Source organism: Alosa sapidissima, chromosome 17 (genome assembly GCF_018492685.1).
Source record: "Alosa sapidissima isolate fAloSap1 chromosome 17, fAloSap1.pri, whole genome shotgun sequence".
NCBI lineage: Eukaryota > Metazoa > Chordata > Actinopteri > Clupeiformes > Clupeidae > Alosa > Alosa sapidissima.
This window is the reverse complement of record NC_055973.1, coordinates 32053915-32078914: the sequence shown is the minus strand read 5'-3', so window position 1 is coordinate 32078914 and position 25000 is coordinate 32053915. Positions and strand designations below refer to the sequence as shown.

Below are 25000 nucleotides of genomic sequence, written 5' to 3'. Positions count from 1 at the left end.
AGTAACACACACACACACTTGGAGAGTCTACACACACACACACACACACACAAAGGGAGGCACACCTGGGGAGTCTACACACACACACAACTCTGATGAGTAACACACACACACACTTGGAGGCACGCCTGGGGTCTACAACAGGAGACACACACACACTCTAATGGCCTCTAGTCTAGCATCCACAGATAGCGCACTGCTAATGAGCACTACTGTAGCATCCACAGATAGCGCACTGCTAATGAGAACTACTGTAGCATCCACAGATAGCGCACTGCTAATGAGAACTACTGTAGCATCCACAGATAGCGCACTGCTAATGAGCACTACTGTAGCATCCACAGATAGCGCACTGCTAATGAGCACTACTGTAGCATCCACAGATAGCGCACTGCTAATGGCCTCCAGTGTAGCATCCACAGATAGCGCACTGCTAATGGCCTCCAGTGTAGCATCCACAGGTAGCGCACTGCTAATGGCCTCCAGTGTAGCATCCACAGGTAGCCCACTGCTAATGGCCTCTAGTGTAGCATCCACAGGTAGCGCACTGCTAATAAGGACTACTATACACGGGTTTCCCGTTTACCAACAAAACTAGATGCACGCGCAGCCGTGGGGCAGAAGACGCTTGGTGGCCATCCACAACGTTATAAACTTAACCTGAATAGTCGGCTGCTATAAGCTACAATCAGAATTTTTTGTATACTCCTGTTGTTAAAATGATAACATCTCATTTCAGACTATATTTCAGAGTTTGCTGTTCATTTGCATTATTAATATAACATCGTATTTTGTCATTTTTGGCGAAGACATGCATTCCATTAGGGATATTGAACATACTCTAACCATCGTGATTTGGAATTGGTGCAGTTTTCAGCACAAAAACTCTCTTCTTTTCATGGAGAGCACTGCTCTATGCTGTTCTATGGTGCTTTCTGCATCTTAGTTGCGCACGCATGTTTTCGTGACGTTACATAGAAATCCATGTATAGCATCCACAGATAGCGCACTGCTAATGAGGACTACTGTAGCATCCACAGATAGCGCAGTGCTAATGGCCTCTAGTGTAGAATCCACATATTGCGCAGTGCTAATGGCCTCTAGTGTAGCATCCACAGATAGCACAATGCTAATGGCCTCCAGTGTAGAATCCACAGATTGCGCAGTGCTAATGGCCTCTAGTGTAGCATCCACAGATAGCACAATGCTAATGGCCTCCAGTGTAGCATCCACAGATCGCGCAATGCTATTGGCTTCTAGTGTAGCATCCTAAAACTCATTCAACCCTCATTAACACGACGTGACACACCGCACATAAACTGGCATGCCACAATGTTTGTGCTCACAGCAGAAGTGGGTCAGGGGGTTTGGAGTGTGTGTGTGTGAGAGGGAGAGAGAGATGGCACCTTTGGGAGTTTTCGCTGTGAATTCTGGGTCAAAATAGAACGTGTCATCAGGGCGGCCTGCAGCAGGTTTAAACGGTGGATGGATCTCTCGTCGGAATAATTTCTGAAACAAAGTGAAAATGCATCACATAAAGCCCCTCACAGCATCAAGAGGCTTACAAAAATAAACAAAGCTTATTATACATCTCACTGCAAAAAGCATGAAGCAAGCTTTTTATGAATATAACAAAGCAACTTTTTACAAGCATATGATCCCAAACTTACATTCCAGTCTATGTTGGAGTAGAATGAATGTCTCTTAATCTCTTCCACTCCGTCTGGGCCAGCGCCTGTACAGAATCAAACAGTTTTGGGTCCAACACGGCCAGAATTCTGGACACAGCGGTCTTCTTGGACTGCTGAATGCAAGGCCACCTCTGGCACAACAGTAACGGTCTGCCAGCTTTTATTAAAAAAACATCACTTTCCATAGGATTGTTTGTTAAAACAAAATGAAATGTTTAAATGCAAACCTATCCAGCTCTCCTAGTTACATGTGATGGTCTTGACTGTACAGCAGTTTGGCCAACTGCAGTTGTTTTTAAATGTGCTCTATAAATCATGTTGACATTGACGTCATGATCCTCCTGGTGTGTGTGTCATTGACGTCATGATCCTCCTGGTGTGTGTATGTGTGTGTGTGTGTGACATTGACGTCATGATCCTCCTGGTGTGTGTGTGTGTGTCTGTGTGTGTGTGTGTGAGAGACATAGATGATCCATCATGATCCTCCTGGTGCGGCTGCCTACCGAGTCTGTTGGACGGGTTCCTCTTAAACAGGTTCCTCAGGAGACTCTGAGCTTCTGGACTTAGGAACTGCGGCATCCCCAGCTTGGCCCTACGGGACAGATGTGTGAGGACACAAAAGAGTTTCTAGGATGCACCAATATATGCAATGATAGCTCACTTATGGTCTCTATAATTCTGGAGATGGGATGAGTTTGGTTGTAGATAGATAGATAGATAGATAGATAGATAGATACTTTATTGATCCCCCCACGGCCGATCCTCCCAAATGTTATTTCCTAGGTTTCCGCTAGGCCGGCGAGAGACTATTAGCCATACAGTGAATGGGCTCTTATCGGGTTCCCTGCTTTATGATGGCAACAAAATATCCATCATCTCTCCTACACGCACACACACGCGCACACACACACACACACACACACACACACACACACACACACACACTCTGAGAGTGTGGGCATCTCCTGGCACTGCCCTGGCCCCCTGCCGCAGGCTGCAGTCGGTCTAATTAATTCAGTGCGCCGTCACTGACAACATCCGTTTGCTAAGCAGTTCCTCATGTTCCCCTGTAGCATGCCTGCACGATCACATCTCTAAACTCCGATTCGCTCTAAGCTCCTGTCTTTGTGGATTCCGCTGGAGGAAATGGGCATCATCGGGGAAGGACTGGACAAACGGAGTACTCACTTCAGAATCATGGTCATCGTTTCCTTGCGATCCTTGCCTTGGAATGGCAATGTGCCGGTTAGCATTTCAAACTAGAGAGAAAAGGGAAAAAAAAAACATTTCACTCTTAAATTCTCCTCTTATTTAAGCCTTTAAGTCCTACTTTCGCTCTAAAGATTCTCAATGATGATTTTTTGATGATCAGTAATGCCCGGTCTTAAAATCTTCCTGATGCCATTTCAAGGTTATTATCGCAACAGATGATCTGAGTAGAAACTATTTAGATGTCCACTTTTCTTTATCAAACATTGCCGGTCATTACACATCACTTCAAGCCAGCACCCTTGTCCTGTGAGACTACAGATGACTTTCCAACTCTGTCTGACCGTTAAGTCTATGCTGGACTCCACTGAGTGTGGAGTGGAGTGCTTCTGTCTCACAGCAGTGGACGGTATTCGGCGTAGCTAATGGCGTAGCTTCAGCTCACCATGAAGACGGTATTCGGCGGAGCTAATGGCTAATAGCTAATGGCGTAGCTTCAGCTCACCATGAGGACGGTGGTATTCGGCGGAGCTAATGGCATAGCTTCAGCTCACCATGAGGACGGTATTCGGGGGAGCTAATGGCTAATAGCTAATGGCGTAGCTTCAGCTCACCATGAGGACGGTATTCGGCGTAGCTAATGGCGTAGCTTCAGCTCACCATGAGGACGGTATTCTGCGTAGCTAATGGCTAATAGCTAATGGCGTAGCTTCAGCTCACCATGAGGACGGTATTCTGCGTAGCTAATGGCGGAGCTAATGGCGTAGCTTCAGCTCACCATGAGGACGGTATTTTGCGTAGCTAATGGCTAATAGCTAATGGCGTAGCTTCAGCTCACCATGAGGACGGTATTCTGCGTAGCTAATGGCTAATAGCTAATGGCGTAGCTTCAGCTCACCATGAGGACGGTATTCTGCGTAGCTAATGGCGTAGCTTCAGCTCACCATGAGGACGGTATTCGGCGTAGCTAATGGCGTAGCTAATGGCGTAGCTTCAGCTCACCATGAGGACGGTATTCGGCGTAGCTAATGGCGTAGCTAATGGCGTAGCTTCAGCTCACCATGAGGACGCCGTACGACCACCAGTCCGCACTGTGGGTGTGGCCTCTCCTGTTGACCACCTCTGGGGCCATGTACTCCACCGTCCCGCAGAAAGAGTAGGCTTTGTTCTCATGGTCAATGGACTCCTTACTGAGGCCAAAATCTGTGTGTGGAACAGACACACACACACACACACACACACGGAGGGAAAGAGAGAGAGCCATATGACGTTAGGAGATTGGTGGTGCATTTATAGGTATACACTCTAAGTGCTTTTTCCACTGACATCTATTTCTCACGGGCATAAACTTCACACAACCACACACACACACACACACACACACACACACACAGGCATAAACCTCGTTGTGCATTCTGGATCACAGCTCCAAAAGGAGCAGAGCACAGCAGCTTTCAGACAGATTACAACAGCAACAACAGAATAACAGAGAGAGCGAGCGAGCGAGTGAGTGAGCGAGCGAGCGAGAGAGAGAGAGAGAGGGAGAACAGATTATAACAGCACCAACAGAGTAACAGAGAGAGAGCAAGAGAGAGAGAAGGGGTGAGTGGATGGACGAAAGAAGGGGACTGCGGACAACAGATGACAGAGTAAGAGGACACCGGATGGAACCAAAGGAAAGGGCAGAAGGGTGGAGAGGGAGAGGAAAAGAGGGAGAGGAAAAAAGAGTGAGAGAAAGAGACAAGAAGGAGAGGAGAGAGTCCCCAGGGTGCCATGCTGCTGCTGAGGCTGGCAGAAAAACAAGATGCAGGCGGGGGGGTATGAAATTACCCACCAGTCAGCTTGATGTGCCCCTCTTCATCCAGAAGGATGCTGCAATTAGGGGGCAGAAAATTCACAGCGTTAGAGAGGCAGTCGACACTGTGCGCAGACACCAGGAGATCACATTACAGTCTCCCTGCTGAGACATTTACAGTCAGGCGCGCTAACGGCACCCGAGGAAACGTCTGGAGTGCACACACACACACACACTCACACACTCACTCACTCCATGACAACGGTCATCAATTTAATGTGTGTCCTCCAACCGCCCATTACAATGATTTAGAGATTACCATGGGTGGATGAGAGCTGGTGTGTGTGTGTGTGTGTGTGTGTGTGTATGTATGTCCACAAGGTACAGAGACCAACACTACATCATACTGATCGCTTAGGAGGGTGACACCACAACATAAAATGCTTAGACCAGAAATAAAGGTCATACGAGTGCCCTAAACATCACAAATGTGACCTCAATCACACATTTCATTAGATATCTACATGTTATGTTGATTAAACAAATGGCATGTATGATATACAGAATGCATGATAAATCATATCCACAGAAGAAGAGAGCTTCATGAGGTTACATCAGAAAAATGGACAATTCTAAGCACTAAAGTACAGCATCAGACATTTATGTTGAGCAACTTTGAACTATGAGTCAGAAATAAGCCAACGATGTTAATCTTCTTCTGCCGTAACCCCACTAGCTTTGGGGCCCAAACAAAAGCCCAGACGCTGACCGGGATTGGGATAAATGCAGAGACCAAATTTCCCTCACGGGATCAAAAGAGTATATACACATACATACATAACTCAAGTGTTTCCGTTTGCGCAGCGTCTGCTGCAACAATTAGCTTCCATTAGGATGACACAACTTCAAAGGATTGGTTGTAATGGTTATTTAGTTTGGTAAGGATTAGAATGGGCTCTTCGCACAAAAGGCTCTTTATACAACAATTGGGTTCTATGGGTGGGTGAGGGTGGCATGATTGGTGGACATGATGTTGCCCCAGTGGCGTGAGGGTGCAGAGGACATGATGTTGCCCCAGTGGCGTGAGGGTGCAGAGGACATGATGTTGCCCCAGTGGCGTGAGGGTGCAGAGGACATGATGTTGCCCCAGTGGGGTGAGGGTGCAGAGGACATGATGTTGCCCCAGTGGGGTGAGGGTGCAGAGGACATGATGTTGCCCCAGTGGGGTGAGGGTGCAGAGGACTTACTTCTCGGGTTTGAGGTCTCTGTAGATGATGCCCAGCCCATGCAGGTGGTCCAGGGCCAAGGCCAACTCCGCCAGGTAGAACTTGACGTCCTCCTCTGTGAACATCACCTGGAGGACAACAGAGATGGCAGGTGGTCAAGGTGTGTCCAGTGTGTGCTCTATTAAAAACACAGGATGTTAGGGATGGGTATTGCCTGCAACCTCACAATGCGATAGGCATCACCATACAGAGGTCTATAACAGCAAAGGCAAAGCCTTAAGAATCGCACAACTTAAAAACACTTCAATTCAGACCCTCAGAGATCTAAATGTAATAATTCTGAATTCTGAACAAACTGACAGCTATTAACTTTAAAACTTAAAATGAAGTTTTGTGTTAAGAGAGACTGTGGTCTCTTGTTTTTAGTTTTTCAGTGCCATATTGATACAGCAGCACCCATCAGCATCTGTATCAAAGTACATCATGAAATCACAGCCCTGCAGTGCATAGGTTTGTACAGTATATATGCACACACATGTAACTGCACCCCCCCCCCCCCCCCCCCCCCACACACACACACACACACACACACACACACACTCACACACAAACTCACACCTACACACACACACACACACACACAGACACACACTCACACACACACACACACACACACACACACACACCTACACACACACACACCTACACACACACTCACACTCACACACCTACACACACACCTACACACACACCTACACACACATACCTCTTTTGATAGGCGAGTAAAAAGATCCCCTCCTCGAAGGAAGTCTAGGATCAGATAAAGCTTCCCTTCTGTTTGGAATGCTGCACAGATTCATATGTAGAGAGTCAGAAAACAACACACACACACACACACACACACACACACACACACACACACGCACACACACACACACAAACACACACAAGTGTCCTCCATTAATAGATGAGAGGATGAAGCACATGAGCTTGTTCTCACCATAGTGTAGTTTGACGATGAAGGGATGGTTCACTTCAACCAAGATGTCTCTCTCCATCTTCGTCCTCACCCGGTCACGAACTGTCAACAGGCAAACAGACACACACACACACACACACACCAACGTGACTCATCAGGACAATCAGCGAAGGTGCTGGACAGCTCACTCTGACTGTGTTAACACTCATTTTCTATCCCACCTTCCTTCTCTCTCTCTCTCTCTCAATTCAATTCAATTCAATTGGTGCTTTATTGGCATGACAAATACTTGTATTGCCAAAGCAATTGTTACATAAATGTATAGTATTAGGATCTAAGCAATTATACAGGTACAATGAATAGGGGTACATGGATAAAGTGTAAAGAATTTTTTTTTTTGTCTGTGTCTGAGTTCAAAATATGGAGTTCTGAGTGTCTCAACACAGGCAGCAAACTTACAGACATACAATACATCAGGGCATGTATATAAAGTGGACTGCGTAGAACCTTCAGCATGAGGGGACTGTGTTGAATTAGTGTATGTGCGTGTGCGTGTGACTGTGGCTGTGAGAGAGGGGTGTGTGTGTGTGTGTGTGTGTGTGTTTGTGTGTGTCACATGTACATGCATAGAGAAATCGGTGTCTCTCAGCTGGTGACAGGCAAGGACATAATGGGCAGCAGTAATACAGCTGTCTGTGTCTTCTCCCAATAAGTACAGTATTTTATTCAGGTTTGGTAGGTCATAGAAATCAGGGATTTTTCTTTCATTTTTGGGAAGCATTTATTGCGAATTGATTCGAATTTTGGGCATTCTGTTAAAAAGTGTAATTCAGTTTCAACAACATCATCTCTGCACTGCTGGCATAGACGCTCGTCTTTTGGAAGTCATGTCTTTTTGTGTCGTCCTGTTTCTATGGCTAAACGGTGTTCACTGAGTCTGTATTTCGTTAGTGTGCTTCTCAAATTTGTTTCTTTTATTTTTGTTAGGTAATGTGCAAGTGTATATTTCCTGTTCAGGGCCAAATAGCATTGCATTTTGCTTTGGGGTTGTATTTTAGATTGCCAATATTCATCATAAATGTCTTTTAGGTCTTAGGGGGTTTGGTTAATCCGAACATTTTGTGTGGATGTGGCCTTGTCTTGGGCCTTGTCTTGGTGTTGGATGTCTCTAGAGGAGGTGCCTGAAGACCAGGTTGGTAGGGGAGTTATCTTTGCTTGGTGTTTCAGGGCTTTATAATGGAATGAGTTTGGGTCAGTCAGACTTACATGTTTGAAGAACTTGTTTGCCCTTTTCTGAATATTTATCAGAAGAGGGTATTGGCCTATATGTGTGCCTGTGGACTTTTAGAATGGCTTTACAAAATGCTGTATGCAGGGCCTCACTTGGGTGTTTTTCCCCATTTATCTAGGTCCTGATTTACAAGTGGGCCCCACACTTCACTGCCATAAAGAGCAATTGTTTCTATTACTGATGAGAACAGTTTTAGCCAGATTTGGACTGAGATTTCGAAAGGAATTGGTCTTCTTATGGCATGAAGAGCCCTGCCTGCCTTGTCTCTTAATTCATTCACTGCCATGTTGAATGATCCTTTATTATTTATTCTAAGGCCTATCTCTCTCTCTCTCTCTCTCTCCCTCTCTCTCTCTCTCTTCTCTCTCTCTCTATCACTGTTCTGGCACGTCCCAATCCCACAGATGGCTCTGGATGACTAATGAAATAAATGAGACCCAAATGCACACAGTCAGTGAGGGGCAGGCGGCCAGAGAGAGAGAGAGAGAGACAGAGGGAGAGAGAGAGAGAGAGAGAGAGAGAGACATAGGGAGAGAACACCAATGGCGTGTTCACATCTGCTGAATGTATGCATGTGTCTGTCATTTGAAATATGCGCTGTGAGACAGACACATGGCGCTGCTGGGACAGGCGCTCATGACCCATATCTCTTTCAGACACTAGGGGGCGCCTGTGCTGAGGCCGAGAGGCTCGGGAGAAAACAATAACATTCATCATCCTGATTAGGACCGTCTATCTAATCTGGATTAAAAACACATAACAAAACAGGTCACTAAAGGTGCGGATTGATGACAAAAACACACCTTCCCCTTGATGTTCAAATACCAACTCTTCTCAAAGTCTGCCAGAGTAATTCTACACAATGAGTTCATTTGAAGTGTGTGGATAATGGGAAGTGCTTTGTCTGGGCAATGGGCAGTGCCTACCTTTGAGGGTAGCTTTCTTCAACACTTTCATGGCATAGAGCTGCCCTGCATCGGGTCCAGTTACCTTCTTCACCAGAAACACCTACAGCAGCCACATAGAAAGAGAGAGAGAGTTGGTGATTGAGTGAGTGAGTAAGTCAGTGAGTGTGTGTGTGTGTGTGTGTGTGTGTGTGTGTGTGTGTGTGTGTGTGTGTGTGTGTGTGTGTGTGTGTGTGTGTGTGTGTGTGTGTGTGTGTGTGTGCAGGTCTTAACTAGCCTGGAAACTCCAGACCCTGGTAATCTAGAAAGATGAAGGGTCTGGCCACGAATAATGTAATGGCCCAACTAGAGGGGCAGCACCAAGCATTTGAAAATCTCACAGCACGCAATTGGATAACACTACAACCAATGTAGTGTTATCCACTTTACTGACTCATTCCGGACTTACAACATTGCAGCGCTGTCGTCATCTGTTTAGCTCGCCTCTGGCTCGCCTATATCAGATACACCGATGTGATTGGTTCCCCGCGATGCAAGGGGCAAAAGTAACGTGCATCATTACTCATTGCCAGAGTCTCTTGCAGACACAATTCTAATTGTGCTCTCGCGAGAACTCTGGATGTCCAGGGTAGGTCTTAACGGCTAAAATAAGACCCTCTTTCCATCCTTATCATCCTCTGCCCAAAACACAATTAATAATCTCCTTGGACACCGCAAAGCTGATGAGTCAGTGGCCACAGCAACTGATGAGCAAGGACTCTCCGCGGCTCACTTTACTAACATCATTTCCATGAATTATTCTGGGTTTCATGCACACGCGAGGGCCATGATTATTTAGCATCAACACACAGCACGGCCTTTTATGTCTCCTTTAAAAGCAGCAGTTTTGGCTCCAGGGCTCGTCTGCTGCTCTTCCCAATATTGTGCTGCATCTCCTCCCCATCCAACAACAGGGACTTTACTGCCTGGTTTATAGGGCTAGTGTGAGCGTATATACATACGGTCAATCGGATTGCCTGCTGTATCTTCTCAAGGAAAAGTAGGCAACAACACCTATTCTGATCAAAGGTTCTAAAGCGCTTAAGAGCACCTGACCGGAATTGATCGTACCCCATGTAAACAGACGGCACGTTTTTAATCAGAATGACAAAAAGACTGTCCATGTAAAAGTGGCTAGTGTCTAGCAAGTGTTTCAAGTGTCCAGTGAGCTCTGTCAGTGTGCTGAATGAGAAGAGGGTGCTGTGTGTCGAAACCTAATGATGCAACTGCCCGTCACTGGTTGCGGAAATGAGTATGTTCTGCCAAACTGCCACTGCTGAAGCCTCGAGATAACATTTTGCATTTTTTATCTGCAAAGGTGTGACTGAACAGGAAGTCCAGGAGGAAGCACATCATCTGGAGAATAATTCCAATCAGTGACCATATCACATTGTGATAACATTCACAGGTCCTTGTGTGTGGCTATTCCCATGGCTAAGGGCCTTTCATACCTATTTTCTTCCAGATCACAATCAATAAAGATTTTGAACTTGTCCCACAGCAACATTTAGAGTAAGCAAAACTCCACACACAATTAAACTACTCCAACATCGGTCAGATTGTAGCTTTGAACAACAGATGTTCCACTTAAGCGTTCAATTCAAAATGTGCTGAGATCATTTCACCCAATCTCGGGCCGCTGGTAATGTAGAGGCTAAAGAGCTGGGCTAGCATGCATGCAGTAGCCTGTAATGTTGTGAGTTCAATTCCTGGCTTCCACCGTGAAGAGTAAGGCACTTAAAGAAGAAATCCAGTTTCCACATACTGTAGATCTCCGCGTATACATCTATGGATCTCCGTTTCTTGAGGTCACCGAGTAGCCTGGTAAAAACAATGTTCAACTTCGTTGAGAAACAACGAAAACAATAGTTTTTTTTCTCGTACCGACAGTAGGCTACTCGGTGACCTCGAGAAACGGAGATCTATGTGAAAACTGCCCGGAAATGTCTTTTAACCCCGAGTTGCTCTGGAGGGAATGGCCCTGTAATATATTTGATATATGTAAGTCACTTTGGATAAAAGTGTCTGTTAAAGGTGCAGTCAGCGATTTCACATGAAGTCACGTTTGTTTTTGCGAATGCTTATATTTAAATTTATATTATATTTAGCAGACACTTTTGTTGAAAACAATGTAGCCTACATTATATTTTAACCAAGGACCAAACGAAACACACTAGAGATATCTCATCCCTACCTTCAGTGGGCTATTCCCAGAGAAACTTCACACAAAGTTTCGTTTTTGTAAGGGGACAGGCTGCCCCCACTTTGTTTGTTTCCAGTTTTCGGAGCCTGGGCTGCCCACAGAGACTGTTTTTTATTCTACAGTGTAGGCTAATCACGGAATGGGCAGCTAGCAGCCGCAAGGAGATGATTGCTGAATGTGACAAATATGTTATGAACTACCATGTTATGCACCTTTAAATGAATAAATGTAATCTCGATTGCTGTGTTCACATGTACCCAAACAAACCAAACACCATGTTCCCATTCAACTGCTCCAGGTGTGAAAGCACTTGAATGCCGCTTTCATGCCATATCGAATATTCGGAAATTCGGACCTCTGATAGAGGAAAAATTACTTGCATGCAAAGTCGGGTCAGATTATATACTCGGAGACTCGTGCTAAAGTCTTGTGCCCCGAAGTACCCGACTTGACGTCACGATCATATTCTCCAGCTATGGCAACAACACAAGAGTCAAATCTCACTGTCCTTGTCAAGGTAATTTATCACTAAATTAACACCGGAGATAGAAACACTCGCCCGTGATATTTTCCTTCTTGCTCAACCACAGTAAACCGTTCTAATAACGTATTTATGTGTTTCCTGTATTTGTTTTCCAAGCTGTTCTCATGAACACACTTTTTTTGTGAAGTCAGGATTCTTAAAGTCGGGTCCGAGTTTATGACCAGCATTAAGGCAGTAGAAATTCTCTTGGCATTGTTCTGATTGCAAACCCCCTTCACTTTTAAAGGTCTGCAAACTTTTCTAGAGTGCTTGATGTTAGCCTTTCTAACTCTCATCTCCATTACAATGTTCATCAGGGAGCCATTAGAGCTTAATCCAACCTGGAGGCTTCTTTGCACTTGCGATCTCATTATCTTTAGTTGTGTTGTATTGGATCATATTTGGGGCAGCCGTGGCCCACTGGTTAGCACTCTGGACTTGTAACCGGAGGGTTGCCGGTTCGAGCCCCGACCAGTGGGCCACGGCTGAAGTGCCCTTGAGCAAGGCACCTAACCCCTCACTGCTCCCCGAGCGCCGCTGTTGTAGCAGGCAGCTCACTGCGCCGGGATTAGTGTGTGCTTCACCTCGCTGTGTGCTCACTGTGTGCTGTGTGTGTTTCACTAATTCACCGATTGGGTTAAATGCAGAGACCAAATTTCCCTCACGGGATCAAAAGAGTATATATACTTACTTATACGTATACACACACACACTTATACTTACTTATGCTTATCTTTTCTCCTTATTTTTAACCGTGTTGTTTTGTCTAAGAGGTTATGTTTTCAACAAACGCTTGTCTGTTTATTCGTCTGTCTGTCTGTAAGCAGGATTAAACAAAAACTACTGCCCTGATTTTCATGAAACAAGGTGGAATGGTGTAGCCGATGAAGAACCCAACAAATGTGCGTGGATCAGACTCAAGGATCAGGGATGCCTGAGCTAAATTTAGTTTCACTTTCACTGACGTTACCAGATAAAGGCATTCGGCCACAGTGGCGACCTGGGCTCGCCAAGTAGCCATAGTGCTTCCAGTGTTCCTGGAAGCACAGACGAATAACAGACCTAATCCTCTACTGCAGTGATAACACACAGAGAGAGACACACACACACAACACACACAACACACACACACACACACTTCATTTCATATGTCATCTACCTTTCCAAAAGATCCCTGTCCCAGGACTTTGCGGAGCTCAAACTGGCGTGGGTCGCCCTTTTCCGAGCCTTCCTTAACATGGTGTGTGATGCTGATCTCCTTTACGGTCACTTCCTCCTGTAGAAAGCAGACAAAAAACACATTCCTGAACAAACCAACAAACACAGTCCATTTAAGAAAAGACTTCGTAGAGGAAAGGTTTCAGGGAAAGACTGCCAGACATAAAAGTACTCCACAAAAGGACTTGCACTAAATTGATGTGGTACACAAATAAGCTGTCAGAGTAGACCATGAATATCAGTTAAAAGAGAGGCAAAGGCACCATGAATATCAGTTACAAGAGAGGCAAAGTTTTCATCTGAAGTCACATCTTACTGGCTTCTTTTCTTTTACCTTCACAACAACACACGTCACATATTCCTGGTAAGAGTGTTCAGGTCTGACTCACTAAATCTCACTCACTCACTTACACACACACACACACAATTCCAACCATTCACGAGCTTCGCTGTATCCACAAGCACGTGTGCGATCCAGACAATTCTACATGAAAACACATGCATGCTCGCTTACACACACACACACACACACACACACACAAAGACAAAAACAACTCCATCAGCCCACATCACACCCCCACACTCATGACTGGAGTGGCCCAGTCACCTGAGCCGGGTCAAAAGAGTCCACTTCGCGCCGCCCATATCTCCCTGCTCCTCCTCCTCCTCCTCCTCATCATCATCGTCATCTTATTCAACAGGTTTGTGAGAGGGGCTTAACCTCACTACTCACCACTCAGACCCCCCCCCCCCCCCCCCCCCGGATTCTCTGACGAGGCAGACAGACACAGATAGTGAGAGAGAGAGAGAGAGAAAAGGGAGGAATAGAAAGATAGATAGATGGATAGAAGGAGGGAAGGAGGGAGGGAGAAAGAGATAGAGAGGGAGGGAGAAAGAGATAGAGGGAGACTGCACTCCACACAAAAGCCTGTGACGGACAGCTTCCCACACGGTTGCCATGACACCGCCCCCAATCCTCCTGCTCCATCACAGCACCAGTGGGCGTGGAGGAGGGTGACTAAAGACTCGGCGCGCTCTCTCTCTCTCTCTCTCTCTCTCTCTCTCTCTCTCTCTCTCTCTCTCTCCTCTCTCTTCTCTCTCTCTCTCTTTCTCTCTCTCTCTCCTCTCTCTCCTCTCTTCTCTATCTCTCTCCTCTCTCTCCTCTCTCTCTCTCTCTCAGTCTTTTCCTATGACTTTCTCTCTCTCTCCTCTCTCTCTCTCTCTCTCTCTCTCTGTCTTTTCCTATGACTTTCTCTCTCTCTTCTCTCTCTCCTCTCTCTCTCTCTCTCTCTCTCTCTCTCTCTCTCTCTCTCCTCTCTCTCTCTCTCTCTCACGTACTGCTCACACTCTCTCTCTCTTCTCATGGCTTCTTTGTGCACACCCCTCATCATTCGCTCTCTCTCACTGTCTCACACACACACACACAGACACACACAGACACACACACACCTTTCTTTCCTGCTCTCCTGTGTTTTATCTTTTTCATAAACACAGACACACACACACACACACACCAGAGACACCACAGACACACACACAGACACACACACAGGACACACACACAGACACACACCAGAGACACCACACACACGCGGCCTGGACAGAAAATAAGCATGGATGAGGCTCTACATAACACGTACAACTGACCGCGGGGTCATGGAGACGCTTCCGTTGACACACGAGTGTGACGAAAACCAAAACTATCCTCCTCCTCTACGCTCTGTCTTTTTGAACCCTTTCTTCTACCACTCCATACCTCTCTTCCTCTCCGCTCCTCCATCTCTCCCCCTTCTCCTTCTCTCTCCAGAGCGGAGTACCTGTGAGTTCCAGGGGCGAACGCAGGCGAGAGGAGGCCAGCGAGCGCTCCGTCTCTAGTGGACACTGGTGGTCAGCGGAGTCGGTGGCAGCAGCAGCAGCAGCAGCAGCAGTAGTAGTAGCCTGGTGGCAGCACCTGCGATGGGCCTGCGGACTGAGATGACCAGGCCGCTGATGGTGGTGGTGGTGGTGGTGGTGGATGAAGGTGATGATGGTGGTGGTTGTGTTGGTCCTGCTGGGCTGGAGGGCTCAGTGGAGCCAGCATGTTGCCGCGGGCGATGCCAGCCCCGGCCGGCTCAGTGACCGCACCGCGGCGCGCCACGCTGAGTCTTGGGGCCGTCACCTTCGCCCCAGCCGGACAAAACTACTACTGGAGTTCCACGCGGCGCGCACCGCTGAATCTCGGGGCCGTCACCTTCGCCCACGCCGGACGCTGAGTCTCGAGCCGTCACCTTCGCCCACGCCAGACAAAAACTTCTACTGGAGTTCCACACTAGCCAGGCTAACGTGAGTTAGCCTTCTCACAGTCTTCTCACAGGGACAAGCTGCTCTGGTCAAGCCGCTAGGCTAAAGGCTAAAGGCTAAAGGCTAAAGGCTAAAGGCTAAAGTTGGTACCTCTGCTCCTCCTCACACAGCAGTATCTTGGGGGCTAAAGCTTTAGAATAAGAGTCCATACAAAGCCGTCCTCTTTGCCAGCGTCCTGCCGCTCCTCCGGGAGACGAGAGGGACGAGGACGAGAGGCGGGTAGCTAGTGTCCAGCCGTAAGCATCCGTAAACAGAACAGGACAAAAGCACCGGCAGAGCTCCGCAGCCTGTGTGGGACTGACTCTCACTCAGCAACTTGCATTTTCGCTGGGTAGAAATATCTGACCAATCAATACGCGGCAGAGAGGATGAAGAGGGAGAAGGGGAGGAGAGAGAAAAGAAACAAGGGAGGGAGGGAGGGAGGGAGAGAGAGTGTGAGAGAGAGGGAGGGAGGGAGAGAGAGAGAGAGAGGCACAGAAGCACCTGCACTCAGAGGCTGAAGAGCTCCCCAACCTACTCGGTGTGGAGCATAATTCACACCTCATGATAATGACGCCAGAAATGGAACTGTGACGCCTCTCTACATGTGCACAAGAGCAGCACACACAGGCCAGCCTAGCACACACATACACACAGGCCAGTCCAGCACACGCACACACACACAGGCCAGCACACACACACACACACACACACAGGCCAGCACACACACACACACACACACACATACACAGGCCAGCACACACACACACACACACACACACATACACAGGCCAGCACACACACAGGCCAGCACACACACACATACACAGGCCAGCACACACACAGGCCAGCACACACACACACACACACACAGGCCAGCACACACACACACACACACACACATACACAGGCCAGCACACACACAGGCCAGCACACACACACACACACACACACACAGGCCAGCACACACACACACACATACACAGGCCAGCACACACACACACACACACAGGCCAGCACACACACACACACACACACATACACAGGCCAGCACACACACACACACACACACACACACACACAGGCCAACACACGCACACACACACAGGCCAGCACACACAGACACACACACAGGCCAGCACACACACACACACACACACATACACAGGCCAGCACACACACACACACACACACAGGCCAGCACACACACACACACACACACACACACACAGGCCAGCACACACAGGCCTCATCAGGTCCAACACTGAGGAACATGCGGGAGAGAGATGCTTTCTAAGAATACAGGCTGAATTGACTGCTCCAGCAGGTCCTCAGAGTACCATAACCTCAGCTATCTTTCATCACATGTATCCAAACACCTGTGTGTGTGTGTGTGTGTGTGTGTGTGTGTGTGTGTGATGACTCACACGTCAGATCAGATCACTTGCAATATAATTACATACCGGTCACACCAAGTACCACCCATCAGTGCAACAGTTATGGCATTTTGATGTGCAATAAAAAATGCTTCCAGAACTGACTTCGAGAAGTTTTGTGAAAACCCCTACCAGTCTTAAATTGTTTTCAAATGTAACTAGTCCTTAGGGTAAGCCTGGAGGGTAAGCAAATCATGATTGGTTTTAAAGACATGTCATACCGACAGTGTCTGTCCATGCTCCTGTAAAACCAAAAACGGTTTCTGATTGTTAGCCAGCAGGTCAGAGAGACACAGAGCAGCAGAGACAGTGACGCAACGCGACGCGACTTCTTTACCCTTTAGCCAAAGCCATGACCCATTCCTCCAAGCAGCCGGTGGCTAATTAACAGTGTCTGTGGCAGCAACGGACGTATTGGCATGCGCCTTGTATGGGAGAGGAGGCAGGAACCGCATGTGCTAGACCCGTCAACCACATCTCACTGGGTCTCATCAGTGCCACAGACCAAAGCAATTGATCCCAGACTCGGTGGTGGATGAAACCTTCTGGGGCTCATTAGGGGCAGTGGATCGGTGCTCGTTTGAGCGGCCTGATTGGCTTGCTGGGAGGCAGTGTGTGCACAGCGAGAGTCTGGGCGCGAGCAGGCACTGGGGTGAGAAGAGTGTCTGTGTCTGTGTGTGTGTGTGTGTGTGTGTGTGTGTGTGTGTGTCTGCGCTGGTATTTCAGACCGGGTGAGTCAGAACGCAGATGGTGCCCATGTGAGATGTTCATGTCATTCGCAGCTCTTAATCACAGGATTAAAGAACACCTGTGGCCTGCAGAGCACACACACAGGCCTCTCTCTCTCACACACACACTCTCACACACACACATACACACACTTTTGAAGTTATGCACACAGACAACAGTAGTGTACACAAAAACAAACAACAAAAACCCTCAATCAAAACTTTAAACAGTCAAAAGGTTATAGTATACACACACCCATACACACACACACACACACCGAGCAGTGTGGCTGTGTGCAAATCAATACTGCCCTCCCACACTTCATGTTATTACAGTCCAGGACACACAGGGTTAAGCTATTCTAGGCACAGCTCCCTCTCTCAATGTGTGTGTGTGTGTGTGTGTGTGTGACCTGGGGGGTATTCCAAGTACGTGGTTTAATGATAAACCTGGGTTAGTTAACTCAGAGTAGGTGGTAAACCTCCTAATAGAAGAGCTGAATGGCTTCATTCTCCTAACAAAACAATACCATAGGGCTCTTGTTGTAGGAGGTTTACCACTTACTCTGAGTTAACTTACCCAGGTTTATCACTAAACCACGTACTTGGAATACCCCCCCTGTCCCCTAAGAGCAGGCGGAGCGTTTGATGTGGTCTGTATGTAGAGACGGTTCATGTTGTCTGGTACTCAGGGGTCCAATGGCTGACCAGCAGTAACATGATGAGCACACAAATTCACACAGTCACACACAGTTGTGAATACCAAACAACACACACACACACACACAGTTGTGAATACCAAACAACAAACACACACACAGTTGTGAATACCAAACAACACACACACACACAGTACAAAGTGTCCACACGTGAAGTAAACATACAGATGTGCAGACACACATACCCACACACAAACACACACACACACACACACACACACACACACACACACACAATACTACATACAGTACCCAAGGCACACACAACATACAGATCTATATATCCAAATAGCGTGTATGCTTATGTTAGATACTTGTACCGATGGAGCCAGTGTTCTTAGACTGCGGTTGTATCTTCCTCTAAACCTCTAATGAATGAATTTCCTGTCACACTTTCCTTTGCACCTTTTTTGACACTGATTACATTAGCACGTTCTAAAGCATTTCAACACTCAGCTCGTATTTAAAGAGGCACTGCAGCAACCAGGACCGTGCAACACAGCAGCCCTACAAAACAAACATTCCCAGCACACAATAACATGGAAAATCTAGTTCAATCAACAGCTCGGAAAGTCCACAGCACACACCCGCATTAGTGGAAATACAATGAGATCCCTGACACATTTTCCAGTGCCAGGGCCAATTTGAACAGCACCACCTGAGGAACTCTTTCCATATTCAACCTGAGAATTAGCAAACCAAAATGACCACACCAGAGCGACTGGAGTGAAAACAGATATAGCAGCGGAAAGCCCGAATCCGAGTGCACCGACATTAAGCAGATTACGTGGTGTAAGTATGGCTTTCCAACAAAACCCCTGAAGTCGTTATGCCTCAAGAAAAACAACTTAATGTAGCCTATGGTCAGAAGTTTTCACTGACACACCAAGAAATTTTCCCCTAAAAATATGCACTTTTTCAACTGCACCACACAAAAAAGCCCCCCATCTCAGTCCTTCAGGTAAAACTAAACATTATTTATAAAATAAAAAACAAATAAAAATGTTATATATGAAGAGTTTGGTTCCAAAACGATATATATATATTAAAAAGTCATGTAATTTAGGTGTATTTCAGGTAATATCAATAAAATTGCAGTTGTGTTTTGATAAGATAAATCAAACAACAATACCCAATTACAGTTCTACTGAAATTTGAAAATAATATGTAAAACAATGGTTTATGAATTAAAACAATGGTTTATTCATTAAACTCTTCATATTATTATTATTATTATTATTATTATTATTATTATTATTATTATAATAATATAGCAGACTGCATGCTAGATATTTGTACACAAACACACACTGTACTCAGGCGTTAGTACACGTCAGCGCTAGACGAAAGCCAAACGCAACCTGATCAGTGTGGCCACTAAGAGAGTGCGGCGCGGCACAGCTCAGCGCGAGGTTCTCTCTCACAGGGTACTCACAGTCCTGGGGGTCCCGCTCTGCTGCTGCTGCTGCTGGCCCGTGGTCAGGACCCTCCGCAGAGCTTTGAGTCGGAGCTGCAGCGACCCGCTCAGCAGCTGCCGCAGGGCGGGCAGCCAGCCCTTAGGAGAGCCCATGCTCCTGGAGCTGGAGCTGGTGCTGGTGCTCAGGGGCACTGGAGGAGCAGTACAAGTGTGTGTTTGTGAGGGTGAGTGTGTGTGTGTGTGTGTGTGTGTGTGGAAGACAGAGAGAGAGAGAGAGAGGCAGAAGGCGAGTGTGAGTGTGTGAGCGCATGTGAGTGAGTGTGTGCCGGGGAACAGTGTGCTTGTGAGGGTGAGTGTGTGAGCAAGGGGATGTATGACTGTGAGTCACTGTAGGGGGAAGCCCTAAGAGGATCCAAACTAGGAGATTCCAGCCCCCCCCCCTCCAAAATTCCAGGGCTGGAGATCCCCTTACTCAACCAGCTGACTGTAGACACCCAATACACACGCCAATCACCGGCACACACATACGCTCATTCATAACCCTCACTCCTCCAATCAACAACACACACATGGACCCGGTGACACAATCAGAGACGCACACGGCGATCACACACACGCCTGCGTGGCGCTCTGGTGGAGGATGTAGAAGCAGAGCCAGGATTAGGGGGCACCTGTTGTGGAAGACCTTGGGGTAGAGGCAGGATGAGAGGTTATCCTGTTCCAAGAAAAAAGGTGTTCCATTGTCCCACATGGAAAGACAACTCCCGGCCTGGGACATATGATGCAAGAGCTCAGTGTTGCTTGCAAGCAAAGATGAAAATATTCCTTCAGAAGCTTGCGTGCAGAGTTTAAAAACAAAGCCACAGCACTGCCGTGGTTTACAGACTGACTTTCATAGCACAAATGTGACCAAGTGTACTTGTATGTGACTACATACTGCATACTCACAACATGGTCAAATCTGTGATTCATAGGTGTGTGGACGAACATACAGGCACGCTCAACTTTCCATTGGTGCATAGTGGCAGCCTGCTGGCCTTCATGAGCAGCGGAGGTGTGCCATTCCGCGGGTCTATTTAAGCCCACTTATGCAATGCAATTAGCAGCTCTGCAGGGCAGTGCCAGTGCCAGTGCCAAGGGACAGGGTGTTCCCAGGGGGCAGCAGGCCCAGAGCGCCAGCCCAGGCTCCCACAGGTTAGCGCCACGGGACACACATCCACTCCGGCTTTTGTGTCACCAGCTCAGATGACAAGCACCGACGCCTCTGGCACTTCAAAAGGCGACAGAAGGTGGTGGGTGCGCTGGTGGGTGGTGGGTGCGCTGGTGGGTGGTGGGGTGGTGGGGTGGTGGGGTAGTGGGTGGTGGTAGTGGGGTGGTGGTGGGTGGTGGGTGGTGGGTGCGCTGGTGGGTGGTGGTGGGGTGGGGAGGGGGAAGTGGTGGGTGAATGTTCCCAGAGGGAACTGACCGTACGTACAGATTGAGCAGACCCATCAGACCCATCAGAACTACGAGAGATAAGCCGACAAAACCAAGTCTTCAGCCCAAGAGCTCTGTGGGTTTGGCAAGTCTTCAAAACTTAGAGTTCTTCGAGCCGAGTTCTGGTCAGTTTTTGGGTCTGGTGTAGTTGGGCCAGGTCGGGGTGAGGCGGGTTGTCGGCGGAACGGTTACGCAACCTGGTGGAACTGTCCTCGGGGAACAGCTGTATGCGGTGTCAAGTTTCCTGGATTGTATTAGCAAATCTGCAGGTTATAGCCGGGGGGGGGGGGGGGACTTGCTTTCCGTCCGAGCTCAGCGGCCAGGAGGCTCCGGTTTCCATGCCGATGCACCAAGATTAGAGAGATTAGAGCGCCGCTCTCGCCCTCGCTCGGCCCCCGCGCGTGTCACGTCCTCAAACATGCGTGCGACTGCGGGACACAAACTGGGACAGAGGCCTGCTGGGGGGGGGGGGGGTCGATGGCCGATCAATGTAATGACTTCACATGGTTGTGGATGGGTGCAGCTACAAAGAGTTGAACACCTCTGTAGGACTAACTCCACTCGTGCTTACAAACTGGTGTTCAGCTCGCTATACACCACATCTCTCTCTTCTGTTTCAACAACTATACAAACTAGTGGTCAACGCACTATACACCACATCTCTCTCCTCTGTTTCAACAACTGACATGTGTGTGCGTTGTAAGAGGAGGATATCTCCCCCTGAATATCGCGGCCATTTGAAAGGGGCAAAAGAAAATGTGGTGATGTATTTTTAAACGTGGCTGTGAGCTGCAAAACTGAGGGGGGGGGGGGGGAAAACTCGGAGGAAGATGTGGAGGGATCCATAATTTATTCATTCATTTCAGGGTTGTAAGGGGGGAGGGGGGAGGAGCGGAAGATCTATCAGGCTAATCAATTATAAGTGAGCTGCTCTTTCCAACTGTGATCTCACATCTGGCTAGAACACGGGCCTGTCAAAACATTTCACTGCAGAGGAGCCGTGGAGATGGAGGTGTTTCTGTTCCTGTGACTCCATTCACATTCACACACCCTCCCCCTCCCCCCCCTCCCTTCCCTGACAACCGTTTAATGATATCTTCATACTTGACAGCTTAATTTCCTGTTTACACAGACGCCAACCAAAAAAATATCTTGTGTTTCTCAGCACAGGTGCGTTGTTAGGGCAAAGAAAAATACGGGTGCCGTCGCCAAAGCCGGAGTTGGAGAAAAAGGACGTTAGATTATTATTCCTAAAGCAAAGTCTATATTTGAAGTTAACTAAACACAAACTGCAGCTTTTTTCAAAAGGATTGTCATCTTCTGTTGAAGTTGTCGTTTCAGTCACAAGGCTGACTGTGGGGGAGATTAAAGCACGTCAGGAAACCACACAATCTTGCTGTTGCGTTTCTGACTAGGATTGGTGTTTATTTTTAATCACTGTGTCCTGCTAGCTTTGTGCTCCAAACAACGGCATCTTCTTCCTGCCTCACCGAATTTCACTGACCTCTGAACTCCTCTAACAGAGAGAGGGATACAGAGGGAGATACAGAGAGAAGAGAGAGAAAGAAAGAAAGAAAGAAAGAAAGAAAGAAAGAAAGAGAGAGAGAGAAGAGAGAGAAAGAAAGAGAGAGAGGGAGAGAGAGAGAGAGAGAGAGATCAAGAATCCATACTCGCTTTTTATCTATTCAATAAAGCCATGCCAAAATACCAGGAATCACACTGTGTGTCCACACAGAGGCTATTGTGTCCAGGTCGCCGTCATCTCATTACTGGAGAGACCCACTCCAGAGAGCTTTCTAAACTCGTTAGGTAGGCCTCCCTGTTGCGCCTCATTGAAAATGAATAGAACTGCTGGGACCAAGACTGAACGGCATCTCTTAATTATACACACACACACACGCACGTACGCGCACACACACACACACACACACACAGTTATAGCCGACTTCATTGTGGAGACTGTATCTGTCTTGTACACAATGTACATGCAAGTATGAAAATGACAAAAGGAATGAGCATGTATCTGTGTATTCAGTGTGTGTGTGTGTGTGTGTGTGTGTGTGTGTGTGAACTCTGTGCAAGTTGCATTTGCTGAAAAGAAAGTGGGCCTTGCACGGGGCCTCAAACTGTTTTGAAGTGGTTTAAACTCCGCCATGGACAACACCGCAACATACACTCAACGTTTCACAAGGCAACACATTTGTGTTTCACAAGGCAACACACTCGCCTGTCTAGCCCAAAACACAGTTTTGTTCACAAGGCAACACACTCGCCTGTCTAGCCCAAAACACAGTTTTGTTCACAAGGCAACACACTCGCCTGTCTAGCCCAAAACACAGTTTTGTTCACAAGGCAACACATTCGCCTGTCTAGCCCAAAACACAGTTTTGTTCACAAGGCAACACACTCGCCTGTCTAGCCCAAAACACAGTTTTGTTCACAAGCTCCTCTATCGCTCGCTCTCTTTCTCTCTCCCTCTCTCCTTTTCTCTCTCCCTCTCTCTCTCCCTCTCTCTCATCCTCTCTCCTTTTCTCTCTCTGTGTCCTCCAACGCCGATTCTACAGTCTGAGAAGCCCACGTTAAGAAACCTACCCATGGAAGCCCACATTAAGAACCCTACCCATGGAAGCCCACGTTAAGAACCCTACCCTGGGGTTGCCCTGCTTGATCCTTAGCAGAAGCTCCTTCAGCTTGGTCCCTCCTCTGGTCATTCAAGCAGCGTGGTGGACGGCCGAACAGAGAGAGAGAAGGGACGGAGAGGGGAGAGGAAAGGACCTAGCGGGCACTTCTGGAGATTCCGAGTGAGAAAGCGCTGCTACTCCGTGGACACGCCAAGCGCAACTGGCTGCAAAGCTGGTGCTGAGCTACGTCGTCCAGCCAGAACAATTGAAATGAATACATACGCTCCACACACACACACAGAGACACATACGCTCCACACACACACACACACACACACACACACACACACACACACACAGAGACAGACACACGCACACACACACACACACATAGAGACAGACACACGCACACACACACACACAAAAGGAGGCTGGAGGAAGGGCCTGCCCAGGAAGGGCCTACAGCTGCAGGTCGCCACAGCGATTAGAGCATGTCCTGTCCTTGTTCCCTTGGCAACATCTGCACAGGAAGAGGCACATCTGTCCAGAGGGAAAGCATCTCACTGGCCGTGGTTTCCACTACTTCATACACACACACACACACACACACACACACTCTCTCTCTCTCGCTCTCTCTAAAATACACATTCTTTCCCTGACTCACAAACACACACATAGACAAGCAAGCCAAAGCCAAAGTAAAAGCATGTGATCAAAACAAGCTTCTGAATTCACAATGGAATCCATCCATCACAGCTACTGCTGATCTCTGTGCTTTTCAATAAGAAATAAGTGAGTTATGCGGACACCCTACATACATAGCTGTGTATATGTTTAAGTGTGTGTCAGTGTGTGTATATTTGTGCATGTGTGTGCATGTATGTGTGTGTGTGTGTGTGTGTGTGTGTGTGTGTGTGTGTGTATGCATGTATGTGTGTGTGTGCATGCATGTATGTGTGTGTGCGTGTGTGTGTGCGTGTGTGTGTGTGTGTGTGTGTGTGTATACATTTGTATGTGTGCGCTACCCTGCTGTGAGGCCACATGTCTCGTGGCTTCCTGTCATTGGCCAATCGAGAGCGGAGCGGCACTTCCTGTTTGCAGGAATTCTGCTGGCTCGGCAGTAACTGAGCCCTACACTGCCCCCCCACCCCTCCTGCCCCCACCCCTCCTGGCCCGGTCCAGTCCTCTCAGTGGACACACGTGCC

The 25000-nt window shown here is 47.7% G+C and overlaps 1 protein-coding gene across 6 annotated transcripts in view; it reads right to left on the bottom strand.

Annotated features, from left to right (window-relative positions):
• Positions 1 to 25000, bottom strand: part of rps6ka3b (ribosomal protein S6 kinase, polypeptide 3b) — a 50521-nt gene that overhangs the window by 7581 nt on the left and 17940 nt on the right. Inside the window, exons 1-12 of one of the 6 annotated variants that reach the window (XM_042068543.1) lie at positions 23823 to 24151; positions 13021 to 13137; positions 9118 to 9199; positions 6922 to 7002; positions 6688 to 6767; positions 5943 to 6049; positions 4735 to 4772; positions 3961 to 4103; positions 2880 to 2950; positions 2195 to 2283; positions 1671 to 1735; positions 1407 to 1509 (exon numbers count right to left, since the gene is read on the bottom strand). In XM_042068543.1, the coding sequence (XP_041924477.1) occupies positions 1407 to 1509; positions 1671 to 1735; positions 2195 to 2283; positions 2880 to 2950; positions 3961 to 4103; positions 4735 to 4772; positions 5943 to 6049; positions 6688 to 6767; positions 6922 to 7002; positions 9118 to 9199; positions 13021 to 13137; positions 23823 to 23885 (1039 nt within the window). In that variant the 5' untranslated portion in view covers positions 23886 to 24151. Of the gene's footprint in view, positions 1 to 1406; positions 1510 to 1670; positions 1736 to 2194; positions 2284 to 2879; positions 2951 to 3960; positions 4104 to 4734; positions 4773 to 5942; positions 6050 to 6687; positions 6768 to 6921; positions 7003 to 9117; positions 9200 to 13020; positions 13138 to 13686; positions 13706 to 14896; positions 16025 to 19716; positions 19967 to 23822; positions 24152 to 25000 lie in introns of those variants that run through there. The other 5 variants (XM_042068547.1, XM_042068541.1, XM_042068544.1 and 2 more) reach the window with 5 other exon arrangements.